This window comes from Sorex fumeus, unplaced genomic scaffold, assembly GCF_029834395.1.
Source record: "Sorex fumeus unplaced genomic scaffold, SorFum_2.1 ptg000001l, whole genome shotgun sequence".
NCBI lineage: Eukaryota > Metazoa > Chordata > Mammalia > Eulipotyphla > Soricidae > Sorex > Sorex fumeus.
The window spans coordinates 2,224,448-2,245,868 of record NW_026606058.1 but is presented as its reverse complement, the minus strand read 5'-3'; the positions used below and the strand labels follow the sequence as shown (position 1 = coordinate 2,245,868).

General features: G+C 54.6%; 2 protein-coding genes across 2 annotated transcripts; both read right to left on the bottom strand.

Annotated features, from left to right (window-relative positions):
* Positions 1-488: 488 nt before the first annotated feature.
* On the bottom strand, positions 489-3,723 carry CUNH1orf56 (chromosome unknown C1orf56 homolog). Its single transcript, XM_056110573.1, has 2 exons — positions 2,713-3,723; positions 489-644 (listed from the first exon to the last, which is right to left on the bottom strand). The coding sequence occupies exons 1-2, from the start codon at positions 3,721-3,723 to the stop codon at positions 624-626; spliced, it is 1,032 nt and encodes a 343-aa protein (XP_055966548.1). The 3' UTR covers positions 489-623.
* A 3,614-nt stretch (positions 3,724-7,337) lies between these two features.
* On the bottom strand, positions 7,338-18,977 carry BNIPL (BCL2 interacting protein like). Its single transcript, XM_056113341.1, has 9 exons — positions 18,934-18,977; positions 16,743-16,832; positions 16,515-16,570; positions 13,535-13,720; positions 12,723-12,825; positions 12,499-12,630; positions 11,112-11,198; positions 8,734-8,832; positions 7,338-7,413 (listed from the first exon to the last, which is right to left on the bottom strand). Exons 1-9 carry the CDS (start codon positions 18,975-18,977, stop codon positions 7,377-7,379), a joined length of 834 nt encoding a protein of 277 aa, XP_055969316.1. The 3' UTR covers positions 7,338-7,376.
* Positions 18,978-21,421: the final 2,444 nt, after the last annotated feature.

The window sequence follows — 21,421 nt, the reverse complement described above, 5'->3', positions numbered from 1 at the left end:
TCCCCTGTGGATGGTCACTGGGGGTGATTCTTGAATGCAGACCCAGAAGTAGCCGTTGAACGTTACTGGGGACTCCCCCTCACACACACACATACAAAAATACTTGTTGGGCCAGGGTTGAAATGGTAGCCCCACCAGGTGTGGCCCCACATTACTAAAACCCTCCAAAAGTGCTTGTCGGGCCAGAGCTTGCCTTGCAATAGCCAACCTGGTTCAATCCAGAGAGCACTCCATCTAGTTCCCCGAGCCTGCCAGGAACGACCTTGAGCAGCACAGAGCCAGGACTAAGCCCTGAGCAGAACTGGGTGTGGCCCAAAACCAAAAAATCGTCCCCACGCCCCCCCCCCCCCCCCCCCCGCCAAATTGATTAATGACAACTCTGAAAGTGAAGATCACAAGCACCAGTAACATCAGCATTTTATCCAGGGAATTGGGGTAAGGGACCAGCCAGATGCTAGCGCCAAGATTTCAGAGAGTGACGTCTTCCTCAGTGAAGTATAGAGAGACACAAGATCAATGTATTTTTCTAGAACCATGTTTTCTGTACTAAAAATATCCAGTGGGAGCAGGGATTGAAAGGAGAGAGGCTGGGATGCTGGCGCCTTCTCTTGCTGAAGTGGCCATTACTTCTGGTTTCTGTCTATCTGGGTAAGGAAAACAAAATACAAGTGAAAATAAATATTGATTACTACATCTATATCCTTGCTTCATCTCCCTCCTCCCACAGACCTTCAAGTCCTCAGCACCACTGGGGCCCTGTTGCTGCTTTTTCGTATTGAATGATGGCAGCTGGGCCCACAAGGGGAAGACAAAGACGAGAACGATCAAAATGGCCAAGTTCACACTTTATTGTGTCGCCTTCCTCAAAGGTCCTGTCATTCTATCAATGCTTCAGGAGGTCAGTCAGACCTTTGGTAGCTCCATGGGTAAAGCAGGGGACTGTCCTGCCTTGAGAATTCTTAGGGGATGGGCCCTAAGCACAGAGGGATAGTGTTAGGGGACTGTGGGAATTAACGAGGATGAGCGAGATTGTCCAGTCAACCTGGTTAAGTCCTCTGACTGCCAGATATCAGCTCCGTAAACCCTGTTTTCTTCACCTGCACAGTGGGCTAACAGGCTTGGAGTGAGGTTTGGTTCACTAAACTGCTCCCACTAAATCTTCACACGGACTGGAGCGATAGCACAGCAGGTAGGGCATTTGCCTTGCACATGGTCAACTCAGGTTCAATCCCTGGAATCCCATAGTGTCCTCCACGCACCGCCAGGAGCAATTCCTTTGTACAGAGCCAGGAATAACCCGAGCACCTCTGGGTATGACGCAAAAACTTAAAAAAAAAAAAAGTCCTCACACGGCTGTGACTTCACTGCGTTAATATGCTGAAAGCACCTGGTTATTATCTTCCCTGCCTTTTAATTTGTGCACGGAGAATTTGGGGGAGTGGACTGAGTGGCAGGGTGCTTATCTTGCACACAGCTGAGCCGGGTTCGGTCCCTGGCACTACATATGGTCTCCTGAGCACTGCCAGGAGTGATGCCTGAGCAGAGTCAGGAGTAAGCCCTGAGTACAACCAAGTGTGCCCCACTCCCCCATCCCCCAAAAAAGAAGAATTTGGTAAGTTGAGCCACGTGTGGCAGCCCTCAGGGATCCATCCTGACAACACTGGGGGTTGTCTAACCAGGGTCAGCTGTGCACAAGACAGGTGCTTTAACTGTCTCTTCGACCCCGGCATCAATAATTTTTTTTTTTTGCGGGGGCGGCACACCTAGCTGTGCTCAGGGCTTACTCCAGGCTCTGTATCCAGGGAACATTCCAAGAAGTGCTCAGGAAAAGTCATAGGGTGCCAGGGATTGAGCCAGGGTCAGCTGAATGCAAGGTAAACACCTACCCTCCGTACTGTCTCTCTGACTTTATTTATTTATTTATTTATTTTTGCTGTTTGGGTCACACCCAGCAATGCTCAGGGGTTATTCCTGGCTCATGCACTCAGGAATCGCTCCTGGCGGTGCTCGGGGGACCATATGGGATGCTGGGAATCGAACCTGTGTCGGCCAGGCCATGTTGGCTGCGTGCAAGGCAAACGCCCTACCCGCTGTGCTGTCGCTCCAGCCCCGTCTCTCTGACTTTAATAGCAGTTTTTTTTGTTTTGTTTTGAGGCCACACCCAGCGGTGCTCAGGGCTTACTCCTGGCTCTGTGCTCACAGATCACTCCTGATAGGTTTGGGGGGGACGACCTGGGGTGCTCAGGATTGAATCCAGGTCGACTGTGTGCGAGGCAAGCACTGTACCTGCTGTACGATCGCTCTGGTTCCACAACAAGAATTGTTCCTATACTAGTACTAACCAATATGTTCACCTAATAACCGGCAGTGGCTCAAGGAATAATAGGTGTGATGGGGCTGGCGCGATAGCACAGCGGGTAGGGCGTTTGCCTTGCACGTGGCCGAGCCGGGTTCGATTCCCAGCATCCCATATGGTCCCCGAGCACCGCCAGGAGTGATTCCTGAGTGCAGAGCCGGAAGCGACCCCTGGGCATCGCTGGGTGTGACCCAAACCGAAACAAAAAATAGGTGTGATCCATGACTAATCGATGTCATGTGTCAGTACCAATCAATCACAAAGGTTGCCGTTGGCTCCATGGCTGCCTTAGCTGTGGGGCTGGGGCCTTTACAGGTCCCCAAGTGGCACCAACCGAGTGGTGGTCCAACACTTACTGGTTGCATCTGTGTGAACACGGAGGAGAGGCTGTTCCAGATGTCCTCCAGCCCGGCCCTGACCTTCTTCCAGAACTCCAGGGCGGAGTCCGGGCAGGCGGTGGAGAGGGTCCTGGTGCTGGGCGCGGCGGTGGGCTTGGCGGCGGGCGCAGAGGTGCAGCCGGGCCCCGGGCACTCGCTGTTGTCCAGGGGACACTCCTCGCGCAGCCGGTCGCACTGGCACTGCGCGTAGGTGCAGGGCCTGTGCTCGGTGCGCAGCTGGCTGAGCGCCCCGACCCGGAGGCGCCCGGACAGGCCGTGCAGCTTCCCGGCGCGCGAGCGGCTCATGGTGCCCGCCTTGCAGTGGCAGTGCCAGGGGCCCCAGGGCAGCAGCATCAGCTGCAGGTCCTCGGGCGCCGGCATGCTGCTGGCCGGGGCCGAGCGCCAGGGGCTCGGGACGGAGCCGTGCGAGGTCCAGCGGCTCAGGGTGGTCAGCGTGCTCTCGGTGCCCTCCGTGTTCTCCGAGTACGCCTCGTCCACCGCGGCGCTGGAGCCCGGCGCGCCGGGGGTGGTCGTGGGCAGGTCGGACGTGAGCCGGAGCTCGGGCTCCTGCACGTTGGCGGGGAAGCGGGGGCTGGGCGGCCCCGGGGTGCTGGCCGTGGTGGTCTCCGCCGCGGGCTTCGCCGCCTGGTCCTTCCTGGCGTTGGCGCTGATGACCACGCCGCCCTCCTCCAGGCTCTCGTCCTCCCCGGGCAGCGTCCGCACCAGGCCGGTCACCGTGGACGCCAGGAGCTCGGCGGCGGCGGGGCTGGCCTGGCGGTCGGCGTCCACCAGCAGGTCGTCCTCGTCCTCCGCCGTCACCCTGCGGGCCGGGCTGGTCCTGCGGGGCGGCGCGGGGCGCAGGGAGGTGCGGGCCGGGCCGCGGGAGCTGGGCCGCAGCGTGGAGGTGTCCGTGCGGTCCTGGGCCCCCGCCGCCGGGGCGCCCAGAGGCAGCAGCAGGGCCCAGAGCAGCGCGCCGGCGGCGGGGCCCATGGGGCTGCGGGCTCGGCTGCGGGCCGCTACCGGCTCGGATCCCGCGCGGGCGTTGGCAGGCGGCTCGGGCCGGCCCGCGCGCCCCGCGCCCCGGGCCGCGGGGCGGGCGCGCAGGGTCCGGGGTGCGGGAGGGCGGGAGCGGGGGTCCGGGGTGCGGGAGGGCGGCAGGCGCAGGCGGCAGGAGCGGGGGAGTCGGGTGGCTCCCGCAGAGGTTGGGGACCCCCTCGGGACCCCCTCGGGGCTGGAGCGGTGGCACAGCGCGGGGGGGGGGGCGCGTTTGCCTTGCACGGGTTCGGTTCCCAGCACCGCATAGGGTCCCCCGAGCACCGCCGGGAGTGATCCCTGAGCATCGCGGGGTGTGCCCAAGAAGCAAAAAAAAACATTGGGGAGCCCTGGGGGTCCAAGCGGTAGGACACTGGGGACCCTGCCGGGAGTGATCCCTGAGCATCGCGGGGTGTGCCCCAAAAAGCAAAAAAAAAATTGGGGAGCCCTGGGAGTCCAAGCAATAGGACACTGGGGACCCTGCCAGGAGTGATCCCCTGGGGGTCCAAGCGATAGGACACTGGGGACCCTGCCAGGAGTGATCCCCTGGGGGTCCAAGCGATAGGACACTGGGGACCCTGCCGGGAGTGATCCCTGAGCATCGCGGGGTGTGCCCCAAGAAGCAAAAAAAAATTGGGGAGCCCTGGCGGTCCAAGCGATAGGACACTGGGGACCCTGCTGGGAGTGATCCCTGAGCATCGCGGGGTGTGCCCCAAGAAGCAAAAAAAAATTGGGGGAGCCCTGGGGGTCCAAGCGGTAGGACACTGGGGACCCTGCTGGGAGTGATCCCTGAGCATCGCGGGGTGTGCCCCAAGAAGCAAAAAAAAAAAATTGGGGAGCCCTGGGGGTCCAAGCGGTAGGACACTGGGGACCCTGCCGGGAGTGATCTCCTGGGGGTCCAAGCGATAGGACACTGGGGACCCTGCCGGGAGTGATCCCTGAGCATCGCGGGGTGTGCCCCAAAAAGCAAAAAAAATTGGGGAGCCCTGGGGTCCAAGCGATAGGACACTGGGGACCCTGCCGGGAGTGATCCCTGAGCATCGCGGGGTGTGCCCCAAAAAGCAAAAAAAATTGGGGAGCCCTGGCGGTCCAAGCGATAGGACACTGGGGACCCTGCCGGGAGTGATCCCTGAGCATCGCGGGGTGTGCCCCAAAAAGCAAAAAAAAATTTGGGGAGCCCTGGGGGTCCAAGCGATAGGACACTGGGGACCCTGCCGGGAGTGATCCCTGAGCATCGCGGGGTGTGCCCCGAAAAGCAAAAAAAAATTGGGGAGCCCTGGGGGTCCAAGCGATAGGACACTGGGGACCCTGCCAGGAGTGATCCCCTGGGGGTCCAAGCGATAGGACACTGGGGACCCTGCCGGGAGTGATCCCCTGGGGGTCCAAGCGATAGGACACTGGGGACCCTGCCGGGAGTGATCCCTGAGCATCGCGGGGTGTGCCCCCAAAAGAAAAAAAAATTGGGGAGCCCTGGCGGTCCAAGCGATAGGACACTGGGGACCCTGCCGGGAGTGATCCCTGAGCATCGCGGGGTGTGCCCCAAGAAGCAAAAAAAAACATTGGGGAGCCCTGGGGGTCCAAGCGGTAGGACACTGGGGACCCTGCCGGGAGTGATCCCTGAGCATCACGGGGTGTGCCCCAAAAAGCAAAAAAAATTGGGGAGCCCTGGGGGTCCAAGCGATAGGACACTGGGGACCCTGCCGGGAGTGATCCCTGAGCATCGCGGGGTGCACCCCAAAATGAAAAAAATTGGGGAGCCCTGGGGGTCCAAGTGATAGGACACTGGGGACCCTGCCGGGAGTGATCCCTGAGCATCGCGGGGTGCGCCCCAAAATGAAAAAAGAATTGGGGAGCCCTGGGGGTCCAAGCGATAGGACACTGGGGACCCTGCCAGGAGTGATCCCTGAGCATCGCGGGGTGTGCCCCAAGAAGCAAAAAAAAAATTGGGGAGCCCTGGGGGTCCAAGCGATAGGACACTGGGGACCCTGCCAGGAGTGATCCCCTGGGGGTCCAAGCGATAGGACACTGGGGACCCTGCCGGGAGTGATCCCTGAGCATCGCGGGGTGCGCCCCAAAATCCAAAAAAAATTGGGGAACCCTGGGGGTCCAAGCGATAGGACACTGGAGACCCTGCCAGGAGTGATCCCTGAGCATCGCGGGGTGTGCCCCAAAAAGCAAAAAAAAATTGGGGAGCCCTGGGGGTCCAAGCGATAGGACACTGGGGACCCTGCCGGGAGTGATCCCTGAGCATCGCGGGGTGTGCCCCAAAAAGCAAAAAAAAAATTGGGGAGTCCTGGGGGTCCAAGCGATAGGACACTGGGGAGCGCCGCCAGGCCTGCACGCAGCCCATCCGGTTCAAGCGCCAGCACTCCGTGTGGCACCCTGGACCCTGCCAGGAGTGATCCCTGAGCACGGAGCCAGGAGTGCTACTGAGCACCGCACCACACCACACCCCGAGGCTCCGCAGAGGTTGAGGCTCTGGCCTTGCATGCAGCCAACCACGTTCGATCGCTTGGCACCTCATGTGGCCTCTCTCTGACCCCACCTACAGAGCCCCGTGGTCACTCTGGGAACAGAGCCAGGAGTCGCTCAAGCACTCCAGGGTGCAACCCCACCCCGTCACCCTGCTCCCCCCCACCACCACCCCTATTTTTTTTCTTTCTTTGTTCGCGTGTTCATTTTATTTATTTTTCCAAAAGTTACCATGAATTTTTTTTTCTTTTTGGGTCAGCGATGCTCAGGGGTTATTCCTGGCTCTGCACTCAGGAATTACTCCTGGCGGTGCTCGGGGGATCATATGGGACGCCGGGGATTGAACCCAGGTCGGCTGCGTGCAAGGCAAACGCTCTACCCGCTGTGCTATCGCTCAGGCCCCACCATGAATTTTTTAATACCTTATAATGGCCAGTGTCACAATTTTTATTCCTATACATGAGACAAACCCTTGGATATGCATTTTAAATGTTCATCATGTTTATTAAAGATATGCACTCACCATTACATATGCACATATATTTCTTTTTTTGGGGGGTCACACCCAGTGATGCACAGGGGTTCCTCCTTGCTCTGCACTCAGGAATTACTCCTGGCGGTGCTCAGGGGACCATATGGGATGCTGGGAACGAACCAAACCCGGGTTGGCCGCATGCAAGGCAAACGTCCTGCTCGCTGTGCTATTACTCCAGGCCCTCACATATATTTCTGTCTCTAAAGCCCCATTCCTATTTCCGCCCCCTAAATTTTAAAAGTGAGGGAGCTAAGTCCTGGTCTTCCCCACCCTGCCCTTGGTGTTGTCCCCACCCACTGGTCCTGTGGAGAACTCTGAAGCTCCTTTATTTGCAGAAAAGAGATGGAAACTTTTGCCCAAGGCTCTACAGCTAAAAGCACAACTCACACCCATAGCTACAAAACATTCCCTGCACCCGGGGGAAAAAAAAGTCAGCGAGAGGGGTCCCAGATCCTATGGGCCCAGAGCAAGTCCAGTGACCCCAGGATGAACCAGAAGTCAGCAGGCACTGACGAGATGATCTGCAGAACAGCTCTGGGAGGTTTGGGTTGAGAGTGGGAGCAGTATCTTGGCTGGGTTCTAAGGTCCTTGATCCAGTCCCATGCTAGGTCCCTCCAGAGCCATGGAGATCCTGGTCCAGCCTGGAGAGAGAAGGAAAATGGGTAGGTGGGTGGGTGGGTGGGTGGGTGGGACCTGTGTTTTAGTCACTGGTTTACTTTGATGTTCTTTTTTTTTTTCTACGGGGGCGTGGTTTGGTTTTGGAGTTACACCCAGCACTGCTCAAGACTTACTTTTAGCTCTGTGGTTCACACCTGTTTTGGGTCACACTTGGTGATGCACAGGGGTTACTCCTGGCTCTGCACTCGGGGATTTACTCCTGGCAAAGCTTGGGAGGACCACATGGGGTGATAGACATCAAACCTGGGTTGGCCACTTGCCAGGAAAGCACTCTGACCCTGTTCTGGTATTTTGCTGTATTTGTTTCTGTTTTGTTTTTTTTTTTTTGGTTTTGTTGGCAGGCACATTCGGTGGTGTTCAGGAGTTCCAGGCTCTGCACTCAGGAATGACTCCTGGCAGTGCTCGGGGGATGATATGGGTTGCTGGGAATAGAACCTGGGTTGGCTGTGTGTAAGGCAAATGCCCTACTCGCTGTACTACTGCTTCAGCCCCTGTTCTTTTTTTTTTTTTTCCCTTTTGGGTCACACCTGGCGATGCACAGGGGTTACTCCTGGCTCTGCACTCAGGAATGACTCCTGGCGGTGCTCGGGGGATCATATGGGATGCTGGGAATCGAACCTAGGCCGGCTGCATGCAAGGTCAATGCCCTACCGCTGTGCTATGGCTCCAGTGTCCCTGTTCTGCTTTTGGTTTTGCTTCAGAGCCAGGCCTGGCAGTGCTCAGGGACTCTTCCTGGCTCTGCTCGGGGATCACTTCTGGTCATGCTTGGGAACCATATGGGGCTCCAGGGATAGAACCAGGGTCAGTGGTGTACAGGCTAAGCACCCTAACCCCTGTGCTTTCTCTGTGGTCCTTTGCTCACTGGTTTGGGAGTGAAACCAGGAGACATGGAAAAGCGAGAAGGTAGAACACCTGTGTGAGGCATCACTTGGGGCCTTTTGCCCCAGCACCCTTACACTGGCTCTTCTCTCATGTTTCCTGTTGACAATCCCTTCCTGATTCCAAGGCTGTTCTGAATCGCCTCTAAACTCCAGGCTATTGACTCCTTGATTCTTTGAGGCCTCTTCACTTTCATGCATTGATTTTTTTCCCCCTTCCTGTTGCATACGATTTCTTCCTGGTTTTCCCAGATATGCAGAAGCAGCTGAGAACAGAAGGTTTTGGTTTTTTTCCCCTCTCTCTTGGTTTCTTTTATCACCACCCGCCCCCTGCCTCCCCAGGCTTTAAGAAGTGGGACCTAGTTTTCCATGCCCCAGACGTTTAGCCTTCAGCTCAGGACTCACTGTCTGACAGCTTCGGGGATGTGGACCTGATCCAAGGAGACGATCTGGGCCAACTCTCTCAGGCTGTTCAGAAAACGAATCTTGCGTGTGAACTTGGAGCTGAAGAGAGAGGATAGTGCCACGCACGTTACACACTAGCAGGGGGACTGGAGAGAGACAGAAGGAAGCAAGCAGAGAATGGGTGAGGCAAAAGCTTCTTTTTTTATTTGTTTTTTTTTTTTCTTTTTGGGTCACACCCAGTGATGCACAGGGGTTACTCCTGGCTCTGCGCTCAGGAATTACCCCTGGCGGTGCTCAGGGGACCAGATGGGATGCTGGGAATCGAACCCAGGTCGGGCGCGTGCAAGGCAAACGCCCTACCTGCTGTGCTATTGCTCCAGCCCCAAAAGCTTCTTTTTTTAAAAAAATGTTTTTCTCCAGGCTTTCACAAGTCAAGGATGGGCTACCTCCCCACATCTCCCTGTCCTTCTGGAAGCCACAGCAATCAATGCCTCCAGACCACCTCTGACACCATGTAAGCTCTCTCACTGACCATGATCCAGAGACTCATAAATAAATCTTGGAAGAGATCAACAAGTTGCCGAGATTCTTCCGGAACTCGCACAAGGCTGAGTCATCCTGGGCACCCCGGAGCAGGAGCAGATGAGCCCAGCACCCGCCCAAACAGAGCCCTGACAGCTGAAAACCTTCACGCTCTATAATTACCACCATGCTCCTGGCTAGACTCCACCGCTCAGGATGAACCTCAACCAGAAATTAACCTGTTGAAAAACTCAGGTATGCAGGTTTTGTGACTGAAATCTCCAGGCCTTCATGGAGTTGGGGCTGGGCTCTCCCATCTCCCTGTACTCTGGAAGCCCTGGCAGTCACGCATACACCCCTAAATGACACCCAGCTAAAAATTTAACTCCTGGGGGCCGGAGAGATAGCACAGCAGGTAGGGCGTTTGCCTTGCACACAGCCAACACGGCCGACACAGGTTCGATTCCCAGCACCCCATATGGTCCCCTGAGCACCGCCAGGAGCAATTCCTGAGTGCATGAGCCAGGAGTAACCCCTGAGCATCGCCGGGTGTGACCCAAAAAGCAAAAATAAATAAATAAATAAATAAAAATAAAAATTTAACTGCAGCTGTATCACCTCAAATTCTATAACACTGACAACCAGGAGTAGCACGCCAGATTGGATTGGATGTAGTGCAGAAGACAGCCAATCTCAATTAAGAAAATATCAACACGGAAGGCTTAACCTGTAACAACATTTTAGTAATCTCTAATATGAGGGCTTAAGAACTCCACAGTGAGATACACAATCTTCACTAACTCTCTTCTGAAGAAACATTTTTATCATTCTTTTAGCAAATTATAACAAGCAATATAAAATAAATTATTAAGGGCCTGCTATAGGGGCAGGCTTTAGGGGTGGTTGGAAAAATTGGAGATTATGGTGATGGAAAGGTGCAGTGGTGTTGGGGTTTCTGTTGGTATACTGAATGTCTGTAACAAATCATCATGAATAACTTTGTAAACCACAGTGTTTGTATAAGGTGTAATGTCACTGTCACTGTCGCTGTCCTCCCGTGGTTCATCGACTTTCTCGAGCAGGCCCAGTAACGTCTCCATCGTGAGAGTTGTTGTTACTGTGTTTGGCATATTGAATACGTCATGGGTAGCTTGCCAGGCTTTGCCGTGCGGGCGAGATACTCTCAGTAGCTTGCTGGGCTCTCCGAGAGGGGCAGAGGAATTGAACTTGGGTCGGCCATGTTGGCCGCTTGCAAGGCAAACGCCCTAACCACTATGCTATCGCTCCAGCCCCTGTGCTATTGCTCCAGCCCAAGGTATAATGAGAAAATAAAATTAAATTTTTTTTAATTAATTTTTTTTCTTTTTGGGTCACACCTGGCATTGCACAGGGGTTTCTCCTGGCTCATGCATTCAGGAATTACTCCTAGCAGTGCTCAGGGGACCATATAGATGCTGGGACTCGAACCCGAGTGAGCTGCATACAAGGCAAACGCCCTACCCGCTGTGCTATCACTCCAGCCCCTAAATTTAATTTAAAAAAATAAAAATTTTAAAATCTTTTGGTTTGGGGGGGCACATATGGCAGTGATCAGTGCTTGCTTGTGACTCTGCACTCAGGAGTCACTCCTGGCGGGGCTCAGGGCTGGGTAAATGCCCTACCTGGTGTACTATTAGCCCCAGTTCCTGGGTTTTTGCTCAGGGATCACTCTTGTTTAGAAGCTAAGGATCAAATCCAGGTTGGCCATGTGCAAAGCAAGTGTCTTACCCGCTGCACCATTGCTCCAACCGCAAGAGCTTTTTTATTTGATTGCGAGCACAGAGAGGAGAAAGAGCCTTTTCATTTCTGGTCAGTACCTGATGAACGGCCGCAGCAGAGCCAGGAATGCCTTCACGTACCACGTGGCGTGGATGACCACCAGTGCCTGCAGGTTCTTCCGGAGCCTGGAGAACACGAGATCATCCAAGCACTCCTGCAAGCTTCACGCCCTCGTTCAGGAGAGCTTCTCCTGCACCCGAACTCCCTCCACCTCCCTAACTTTCATTGTGAGCTTGGTGGGTCTAATCTCCATTCCTGTAACCATCTTTCCTCAGGGTTTGGGGTTTTGTTTTGTAGTGAAGTAGTTTCAGAGAGAGCAGCTGGGAAGGGAGAAGGTCACGGGGAGCATCTCCTGCAGAGGCAGGAGTGACAACACAGGGAAAGGGACTTGCCTTGCCTACAGCTGAGCCCACTTCAATTCCCTGCACACACAGGGACCCCCAAGCACTGCCAGGAGTGAGCCCTGATCAGAGCCAGGAGTAACCCCGGAGCACTGCCAGGTGTGGCTCAAATTCCCACCCCAAAGTGAAGAGAAACGGTGCGCTTCAGGCCAGGACATGTGTTTTGCTGGGGACGAGATGTGGCTTAATTGTACAGTGCGGTGTGTCTGTGGGACTCTGGGTTTAGAGCAAACAAACAAAACAAAACAGAACCAGAACGGAGTGTCCTGTGTTCCTTACTTTTGGGGAATTCTCAGGAAATCTCACATCTGGTGGTTTCTAGTCTCTCCTCAATTACATGTGCCCATTTTTCCATGACCAAAACTATGTTGGTCATCCCCAAGTTGAGGATGGCAGTAGGGGAAAAAGGAAAGCAAAAAAGGCACGAGAAGAAATAGCAAAATAAACCAAGGGAAGGTGAGGTAGGAAGGGAGCACACCGGCATCAGAGAGGGAAATATCTGAGTTGGACAGGAAGGGAAAGTGACGTCATGGAAGGACAGACAAGGAGGCTGACGGGCTCCACTGAGTTCCTTGATTATCACAATATATATAGTGGCTAAGGGATCACTTTTTACTGTCTGTCACTGTCTTCCTGTTGTTCATCAATTTGCTCGAGCGGGCCCAGTAACATTGTGAGACTTGTAACTGTATTTGGCATACCGAATACATCACGGGGAGCTTGCCAGGCTCTGCCATGCGGGCGAGATACTCTCGGTAGCTTGACGGGCTCTCTGAGAGGGGCGGAGGAATCGAACTTGGGTTGGCCAAGTTGGCCGCATGCAAGCCCTACCCGCTGTGCTATCGCTCCAGTAAATATTTTTTACAGTTAAAGAAAATACTTTTTCTTGGGAACCAAGTTCCAGAAAGGCTAAGTGCCTTGTTCTGAGCCTCAAGGCAAGATCTGAAACTAGATTCCAAGGGCAGGTAGAACCCAGAGAGCTTGTGTGGGAACCAGAAAAGTGGGAAGGAAAAGACATATGCACCTCCGGTCCAGGGTGCAGTAACACTGGCGTATCCAGCTCAGGGGGGGCACCTGTGCCCGACTCGTGCCTCCGCTCAAGTGAACCAGCAGGTAATTCTCGGCCACCAGCAGCTCCAGCGTTCCCACCATGTACCTGCGGGCGAGGGTTTCGGGGAAGGGGCTGCCACTGCCCACTCTCCCGTCAGCCGCTTGGCCTGAGGGGGGCTGGCGGGCCTTCCTCCTCACCTGAACAAATGCTCCATGACGTAGGCATAGTTGGGGATACTGCTTCTGGGGAGGTAACAGGAAGTGAAGAAAATGACAGCATTGAGGCCGTCACCATGGTAACCTGGAAGGTAAAGGAGGAAACTCTGGTGGACTGATGAGAGGACTCTGAAGATCTCTGGAAGTTCCAAGGAGGGTCCTGACCACAACAGCTGGAATCGGTTACTTAAGCCTTTGATTCAAGACGTCATGGTGGGGTTGGAGCCTGCACGCCGTCCACCTGGGTTCGATCCCCAGCACCCCATATGGTCCCAAGCTGGGCCAGGAGTGATTCCTGAGCACAGTCAGGAGTCAGCCGTGGGCACCGCGGAGTATGGCCCCGAAACCAAAAAGAAAAAAAGAAAAGCAAAAAACCAAAAATGAGCTGTCTGGGGCTGGAGCGATAGCACAGTGGGTAGGGCGTTTGCCTTGCATGCAGCCGACCCAGGTTCGAATCCCAGCATCCCATATGGTCCCCTGAGCACCGCCAGGAGTGGCCCCTGAGCATCGCCGGGTGTGACCCAAAAAGAAAAATAAAAAGAACACCAAAAATGAGCTGTCAAGTTATCAGGGCGGTGGGTGGGCCTGGGCCCCCTGTGTCAGGCAAACGCTCTCCCGGAGCTGCACTGGACCCAAACATTGTTAGGGTTTCTTTTGTTGTTGTTTCTGGCCTGTCAGGGCTTGGCGCTGGGTTTTACTCCTGTGCTTAGAGCACGCAGGGCCAGGCACTGAGTCAGGGTCCCCCTCCAGCCCCTGGACTCCCGGTTTTAGCTCGTCTCCCGACTGGCCCTTACCTCCATGGCAAAGAACTTTCTTGTAGGGTTCGATGACGCTCATGTCCACCCGCTGCTCCCGCTGGCCTGTTTGGAACACCCTCCAGCGATGACCATCAGCACCCGCCATGTCCCAGACGCAGCTCTGGCCCAGCCTTTCCACCGCGGTGTTGGCCCCCAAGCCCGCATCCCAGGTCGTCAGCTCATCTGGAGAGGGAAGGGGGCTTCACCTTCACCTTCAGGGTCTCTAACGTCTCCAGTCCTAGTTTTCTGGGGTTCCCAGGACAGTGGCGATTCCTCTGGCTTCCCAAACCTCCTGGTTTTCTGCTTTGTCCAACCCCACTTCTGGGTCTCTTTCCTGTAACTTATTACCCTCAGGCTGCACTGGTTAGAGACCCAAGGCAGTCTGCAAGCAGGGGTAGGAGGTGGCCATGTCCGGCCAATTCTTTAACTCTTGCCTCTTTCCGGCCTCCTGGGACTGAGCAGATCTGTCTGCCCAGTGACTCTGAATTTTTATTTATTTTTGTCAGGGGTTAGCGGTGTTCAGGGGATGGTTAGTGGTGCTGGGGATTGAATCAGGGTCAGCTGCGTATAAGGCAAATACCAAACAACCTATTGAGCCCAAGTGCTGCTCAAAAAAGAATTGCCGTGGGTCTGGAGAGTGCTGAATAGGTCGGAGCCCGTATTTGCATGCTGGAGGACGGGGTTTGTCCCTGGCACTGCTGGATCCCCACTGCCAGGTTCACAACCTCTACATAGAAGAAGCCTGTGAACACCACAGATATGGCCCCATAACAAAAGAAAAAATACAGCACCAAAAAATATATATATAGTGTTTCATATTCTACCTGCTGGATAGACCGTAATAGAATGGTCCTGTACATGGGCCTTGGACAGTGTCCTTTCTCTTCAGAGCCGCTGATTATCCATCTCTGTCTCCCTCGGCCACATCTCACAGTCCTCTTGGGGCTACTTCTGGTCTGTGCTTGTGGGTCACTGACAGCAGGGCTGGGGGAGCCCTACAGAGGCAGGGACTCAGCCTGGACCAGCCACACACGAAGCCCGCACACTAGCCTGTCTCCCCAGAGCTCAGGCTAGTCTCCTTGCACTAGTGAATGGATGCCCATTGCCTACAGGATAAAATGGGAACTTGGGGCCGGAGAGCCCAACGGGCTGAGCAGACTCTGACGCAGGAAGTCCTAGTTTGATCCCCTCCACTTTGTGGATCCCCGAGGGTGAGTACTGAGTCCCACCAGGTGGGCCCAGCATACAATCTGTCCACGTAGATATATATGCTCTCAGCATGCTAAGAAGGATCTTCATGGGGCCAGAGCAATAGTATAGCGGGTAGGGCATTGGCCTTGCACGTGGCTGACCCAGGTTCGATCCCCGGCATCCCATATGGTCCCCTGAGCACCGCCAGGAGTGATTCCTGAGTGCAGAGCCAGGAGTAACCCCTGAGCATCGCCAGGTGTGACTCAAAAAGAAAGGAAAAAAAGGATCTCCTGCAGATTGGTATCTTTCACCATTCCCTCCTTACCTGCCAACTCTTCTTATCTGGGATGTTTTGATTTTGATATATATTTTGGTTTTCATCCTTGCTCTAGAAGATAGATATTTCCTCTCTATAACCAGCAGTTTGTTATGGAGTACTAAGTCTCCATGACAACAGAGGCCGTAGTCTCCATTCCAAGATACTCAGGATGGCTGTTCAGAGGGGAAGGGACCCTGTGACCTTCAGAGCTCTGGAATTTCCACCCTCTGATCCTTGGGGGAGGGAGAGACACTAGACATGGTGCTAATCACTAATGACCAGGACACTAATCAGTTTTGGCTACACATGGACCGCCATAAAAACAAACCCTAAATAGTGTTTCCAGGCTGGTGATATGGGGTGTGCTGGTTGGGGGGGGGGGTGCGTGGGTGAGGTACTCCTCGCCTATCCTGTCCTATGAATGTTCTAGAAGTTTCTGAGCTGCAGCCCCTTATTATAACCTTCATCTATGAGGTGAGAATGTCCGAGTTCTGGGAGTTTGAGCAGATGATTAATCCTGAGGAGGGGGAATGAGGCCCACAGATTCACAGCCAGAGGACCAGAAGCAGAGGTGACCCTGGGCATGTACTGTGTCAGAATGGGGGGCACTTCTGTGGGTGTAGGGGTGTGCTCGCTCCAGGTGATGTCTGTTATGAATCGCAGAACACCCAGAGGGCTGAAGGACTGCTGTATGGGGAAACCCTCCTGTTGGAGTTAGAAGTGTTGGGGGCGGGTGTTTGCCTTGCACGCGGCCGACCCAGGTTCGATACCCGACATCCCATATGGTCCCCCGAGCACTGCCAGGTGTGATTCCTGAGTGTAGAGCAGGAATAACCCCTGAGCATTGCCAGGTGTGACCCCAAAAGAAAAAAAATGGAGTAGACGCTGCAGAAGGAAAGACGAGTCCAGGCACAGCCTCGTGCTGGAATCAAGACGTCAGGCTGTGGGGTCCTATCACCCGAGGCCCACGTTCCATCATCCAGGCAACCCCCAGCACCAAGCAGGAAGCAAGTCCTGAGCACAGCCCTCCCCATCCCTAAAGAAATCTTTTATTTATGGTTTCAGAGCCACACCCTGTGGTGCTCTGGGCTCACTCCTGGCTCTGCTCAGGGCTTACTATTGGGAATGTTGGGGACACCCTGAGGTTCCAGGGATTAAAACTTGGCTTGGTCTATGCAAGGCAAGTGTCTTCTACCCTTGTACTGTCTCTCTGGCCCCTAAGTAGATTTGACTTTTTTTTTTAAGATCTTTTTGTGTTGTTTTGGGGCCACACCCAGCGATGCTCAGGGCTTACTCCTGGCTCTACACTCAGGAATTACTCCTGGCTCTGGGCTTGGGGGAACCATTTGGGGGGCTGAGCTTAGAACCTGGGTTGGCCATGTGCAAGTGCCCTCCCTGCTGTCCGTTCCAGCTCCAAATGATTTTTTTAGGAAACAGAACTTGAGAATCACTCTCTGCTATGGCTACCTGTCTGGGAGTCCTCCGGAGGGTCTTCGGAAGTGCCATCTTCTTCCGGAAGCAATCTGGAGGGGAAGGGATTAAAAAGGGCAGAAAAATGGCTAAAGGCACCCTGCAAGGAGGCAGTTTGTCATTTCTGGCGGCAGTTTTATCTCCCAGTCCCCCGACTCTCCCCGGGGCTCCCCTTCAGCCCTCATTCCCCACGCCACCCCACCCCGCCCCAACAATCTTCCTCACCCAGGGAACTCTTCATCCTGCCATTCCTCCTCCAGTTCCAGTTCCCCAAGTCTCAGGGCTGCTCCCACTTCAACCGCATCTGTGTTCTCCCTGGACCCACAATCATGAGAACATCATCATGAGACCAACCAAGGCAGCACCTCAGAGAGTGGGATGGAGGTGAAGAGAGACACTAGGACGAAGAACAGTGAGCGGGATGGGGCGGAGGCATCGAAGGCCAGATGGTTTCCAGAGGAGCCTCGGACGGGGCCGGAGAGGGAGTACAGGGAGGAGGCACTGCTGTGCGTGCAGTCAACCCCAGTTCAGTCCCCAGCATCGCCTGCGGTCTGAGAGGTAAAGTCTGAGAGGTGTAATTCAGACCACGGCACGTGGTCCCCCAGGAGCACTGTCAGGAGCAGCCCCGGGTACTTCTGGCCTGGCCCAACAACCCCTGCCCAAATGAATCAATAAAGAGAGAAGAGCCCAACACTGGGCTGTGAGCTAGCCCTTGGGGCTGAGTGCGTGCTTTAGATGTTGGAAATTCGGTTCAGTCTCTACATGGTCCCCTGAGCACTGCTAGGAGTGACTCCAGAGCACAGAGTTGGAAGTAGCCTCTGGACACCCTGGGTGTGGCCCTAAAACCAAACCAACAACAACCAACCCAACCTTGATTTCTTCTAAGTTCTTCATAGATTTTTTTTTCCCCATGGGCTGGAAGTAGGTCGGCCTGACTGGGTTTAAGTGGAAATGAAGTTAATGGCATTTTGGTTTTTGGATTTTGGCCACACCTGTTGTGTTCAGGGATCACTCCAGGCAGGGCCCGGGGGACCATAAGTGGTGTCAGGGACAATCCGGTTGGCCACATGCCCTCCGCACTGGACTGTCGCTGCTGCCCCATGGCTTTGAGTGCTGCCACTCAGCCTGCAGATCGGGGGCGAGAGGATCCCACATGGTGGGCTTCAAACTACAGGCCCGCCCACTATCTGGGCAGAGATGGCACTGGACTGGCCACCTTCTTCCCTCCACTCTGGAGCAGTCAGGGAAACCAAGGCAGAGGAAGACGGACTGGGAAGGAGAACTCAGTAGGACGCTAGGGCAGCTTTCTTGAGTCTTGTTTACTCAGGATAAAGATTGATAAATAAAGATCAGGGCAGATTTAATAATCACAAATAAAGGAGCTTCCTTTAAAAACTAAAGAGAATGGGGGCTGGAGAGATAGCACAGAGATAGCACAGCGGGTAGGGCGTTTGCCTTGCACGCAGCCGACCCAGGTTCGATTCCCAGCATCCCATATGGTCCCCTGAGCACTGCCAGGAGTAACTCCTGAGTGCAGAGCCAGGAGTAACCCCTGTGCATTGCCGGGTGTGATCCAGAAAAAAACAAAAAAACGAACCAAAAAAAACTAAAGAGAATGGGGCTGGAGTGATAGCACAGCAGGTAGGGCATTTGCCTCGCACGTGGCTGACCCGGGTTCGATCCCCAACATCCCATATGGTCTCCTGAGCACCGCCAGGAGCGATTCCTGAGTGCAGAGCCAGGATTAACCCCTGTGCATCACCAGGTGTGACCCAAAAAGAAAAAAAAAATACCAAAGAGAAGAAAACAAAACCAAAGGGCGGGAGTGACAGCACAGCAGTGAGGGTGTTGGTCTTGCAAGTGGCCAACCTGGGTTCCATCTGTGGCACCCCGTTTGGTGCCAGAGCCCCTTCAGGAGTGACCTCTGAGCACATAGTCAGGAGTCAGTCCTGAGAACTGCAGGGTGTGGTGCCCCCAGGCAAAACATAATAAAATAAAGATGGGAAGTGAACCGGAGCTGAGGGATCGAGCAGCGCACGGATTCCCTGTGAGAGGTCCTTGCTTCTAGGTTCGGCATCAAAAGAAGACTTGCACTGTCCTGTAGTGCTGTCCTCCCGTTGTTCATCGATTTGCTCGAGCGGGCACCAGTAATGTCTCCCTTGTGAGACTTGTTACTGTTTTTGGCATATTGAATACACCATGGGGAGCTTGCCAGGCTCTGCCGTGTGCGAAAAGAAGAATTCATGCAATAAAAAGAAGGCACCCCGGAATCCTTTTTGCTGCCACACAGACATTTCCTGCCTGGCATCAGCCTTACTGCTGCTCTGCAAGTCAGTTCTCTTCCAGTCTCATCTCTTCTGGGTCCCTGAGGTCGGAGCTGCTGAGAACAGGGACCTGGTCCCCGGTTTCCACTCACCCGAGCGCTGGGGCCTTCTCCCCGGCCTCCTGCACCGCTGCCATCTCCGTCCTGTTCCCGTCTCTGTCCCCTGGGCCTCCAGGAGCTGCGTCCTGCTCCCTGGCTCTGTTTGGCCCCTTCTCCCAGCCTTGGTGGCTGCCTGGGTGGGAGGAACCTCACCTTCAAGCAGGTTTCGCCACCCGCCTTGCCCAGAAGCCGGTTTGCCCAGAGAAATGCTGTGCCCATGTGGGCGGGTCTGGGGAATCCGGGGCACCTCCTAGGAAGGCTGCGCTGGTGAATCATGTCCCCTGCAGACTTCTGACAGCCTGCAGGGAGCTGCTGTGACTTGACTTCTTTATTATCACATTATACGGTCACCGGGCTGGAGCTATGGCACAGCGGGCAGGGCGTTTGTCTTGCACGCGGCCGACCCGAGTTCGATTCCTCCATCCCTCTCGGAGAGCCTGGCAAGCTACTGAGAGTATCCCGCCCGCATGGCAGAGCCTGGCATGCTCCCCGTGGCGTATCCGATATGCCAAAAACAGTAACAACAAGTCTCACAATGGAGACGTTACTGGTGCCCGCTTGAGCAAATCGATGAACAACGGGAGGACAGTGCTTCACTGCTATATGGTCACCCAGCTCCAGTGAGGGTTTGATGTGGGGCTGGGGTCATACCTGGTAGAGTTTTGGGGGTCTCATGAGGTGCTGGAGATTCAGCTCAAGGTCTCACATGGGCTAAGCAGGTGCTGTCAGGGCGTGAGTACTCTGCTAGCTCCAGGGGGGTCCTCTTTGAAAATAATTTAGGGAGCAGAGCTATAGGACCGTAGGTAGGGCACTTGCTTTGCACAGGGTCAACTGGGTTCAATCTCTGGTGTCCCATATACTACCCTGAGCCTGCCAGGAGTAATTTCTGAGTGCAGAGCCAGAAGTCATCCCCGGGCACCTCTGGGTGTGGGCTTCCCTCCCCCCAAAAGGTGGTGAAAAACATTTTTTTTTTGCGTCACACCTGGCGATGCACAGGGGTTACTCCTGGCTCTGCATTCAGGAGTTACTCCTGGCAGTGCTCAGCGGACCATATAGGATGCTGGGAATCGAACCCGGGTCGGCCGTGTGCAAGGCAAACTCCCTACCCGCTGTGCTATTGCTCCAGCCCCGGTGAAAAACATTTTGATCGGTATAAAATACCTACGGTGCCAAAGACACCACCAGAACCTGCTCAAGCTTTGCATATGGGAGCCTGAGGCAGGATCCCAGCACCACGGTTTGTGGGCATTGCTGGGAACACCAGTGGAGCCACAACAGCCCCCGGGCACTGCCTCAGGTTTGGCCCCCAAACAACAAAACCCTCAATGGTGTAGAATTGTGACTTGTGACCACTGGGGAGAGAGAGAGAGAGAGAGAGAGAGAGAGAGAGAGAGAGAGAGAGAGAACGAGAACAAAGGTTCAGGCACTTGCCTAGTATGACTGTGAGGTCTTGGTTAAAATCCTGTTCCTTAGGGCCAGAGTGATAGCACAGCGGGTAGGGCGTTTGCCTTGCATGTGCTGATCGGAGTTCAATCCCTGGCATCTCATATGGTCCCCCAAGCACGGCCCATAAGGAGTAATTCCTGAGTAACCCCTGAGCATTGCTGGGTGTGACCCAAAAAGCAATAAATAAATAAATAAATAAATAAAATAAAACCGCATGGCAAAGCCTGGCAAGCTACCCGGGACGTATTCAATATGCCAACACAGTAACAACAAGTCTCACGATGGAGACGTTACTGGGCCTGCTCGAGCAAATCGATGAACAATGGGAGGACAGTGCTACAGTGCTAAAATCCTGTTCCCCTACAACTGCCAGGTGTGGCCCCGAAACCAGAAGAGAAAAAAAAATTGAGGCTGGAGAAATAGCACATAGGGGAGGGCACTTACCTTGTATTCAACTAACCCAGATTTGATTCCCAGCATCCCAGAGGGTCCCGAGTCAGGAGTAAGCCACCAGGTTCATTCATTCATTTCATTCATCATCCTGTTAATCGTCGATTGCCTCGAGCAGGCCCCAGTAACGTCTCTTTCATCCTAACCCTGAGATTATACTCAAGGATCTTTAGGAGAATGAGACCCATCATTGTTACTGGTATTTGGCAAATTGGGGACGCCACGGGGAGTTTGCCAGACTCTGCCCTGTGGGCAGGCTACATTCGATAGCCTGCCAGTTTGTCCAAAGTAGGAATGAGATAGTAAGATGTCATAAAAAGATGTCCTGATAAGATGTCGCGCGGCCGTGAATGCGGCCGAGCGGTTCCGGGAGCTGGATTTTATAGTCTCTGAGTCTTGGCCGCTGATGGGATTACACGGCGCCAGGGGGCCAGGTGGTGGGTGTGACCCCCGCCTACTGGAATTTGGAGGATCTGGGTGGAAGGTGCTCGACTCCAATTCGAGTAGGCTTGGAGGTCTCGGCCCCGGAACCCGCGTGGCTTTGTCCCTCTGCCAGTACCTTCATGTGTGCGGAGAGTGGTCTCAG

Bases quoted from the DNA above. Each gene is read 5' to 3' on its own strand.
- BNIPL (XM_056113341.1), bottom strand. From the start codon at position 18,977: ATGGCAGCGGTGCAGGAGGCCGGGGAGAAGGCCCCAGCGCTCGG. The intron at 11,199-12,498 runs GTGCATATGTCT...CGTGTTCTCCAG, and splicing joins TACTGCACCCTGGACCGGAG to GCTCCGGAAGAACCTGCAGG. The intron at 8,833-11,111 runs GTACTGACCAGA...CTCTCTCTTCAG, and splicing joins CTGCTGCGGCCGTTCATCAG to CTCCAAGTTCACACGCAAGA.
- CUNH1orf56 (XM_056110573.1), bottom strand. From the start codon at position 3,723: ATGGGCCCCGCCGCCGGCGCGCTGCTCTGGGCCCTGCTGCTGCCTCTG. The intron at 645-2,712 runs GTAAGTGTTGGA...TTCCTTACCCAG, and splicing joins TGTTCACACAGATGCAACCA to ATAGACAGAAACCAGAAGTA.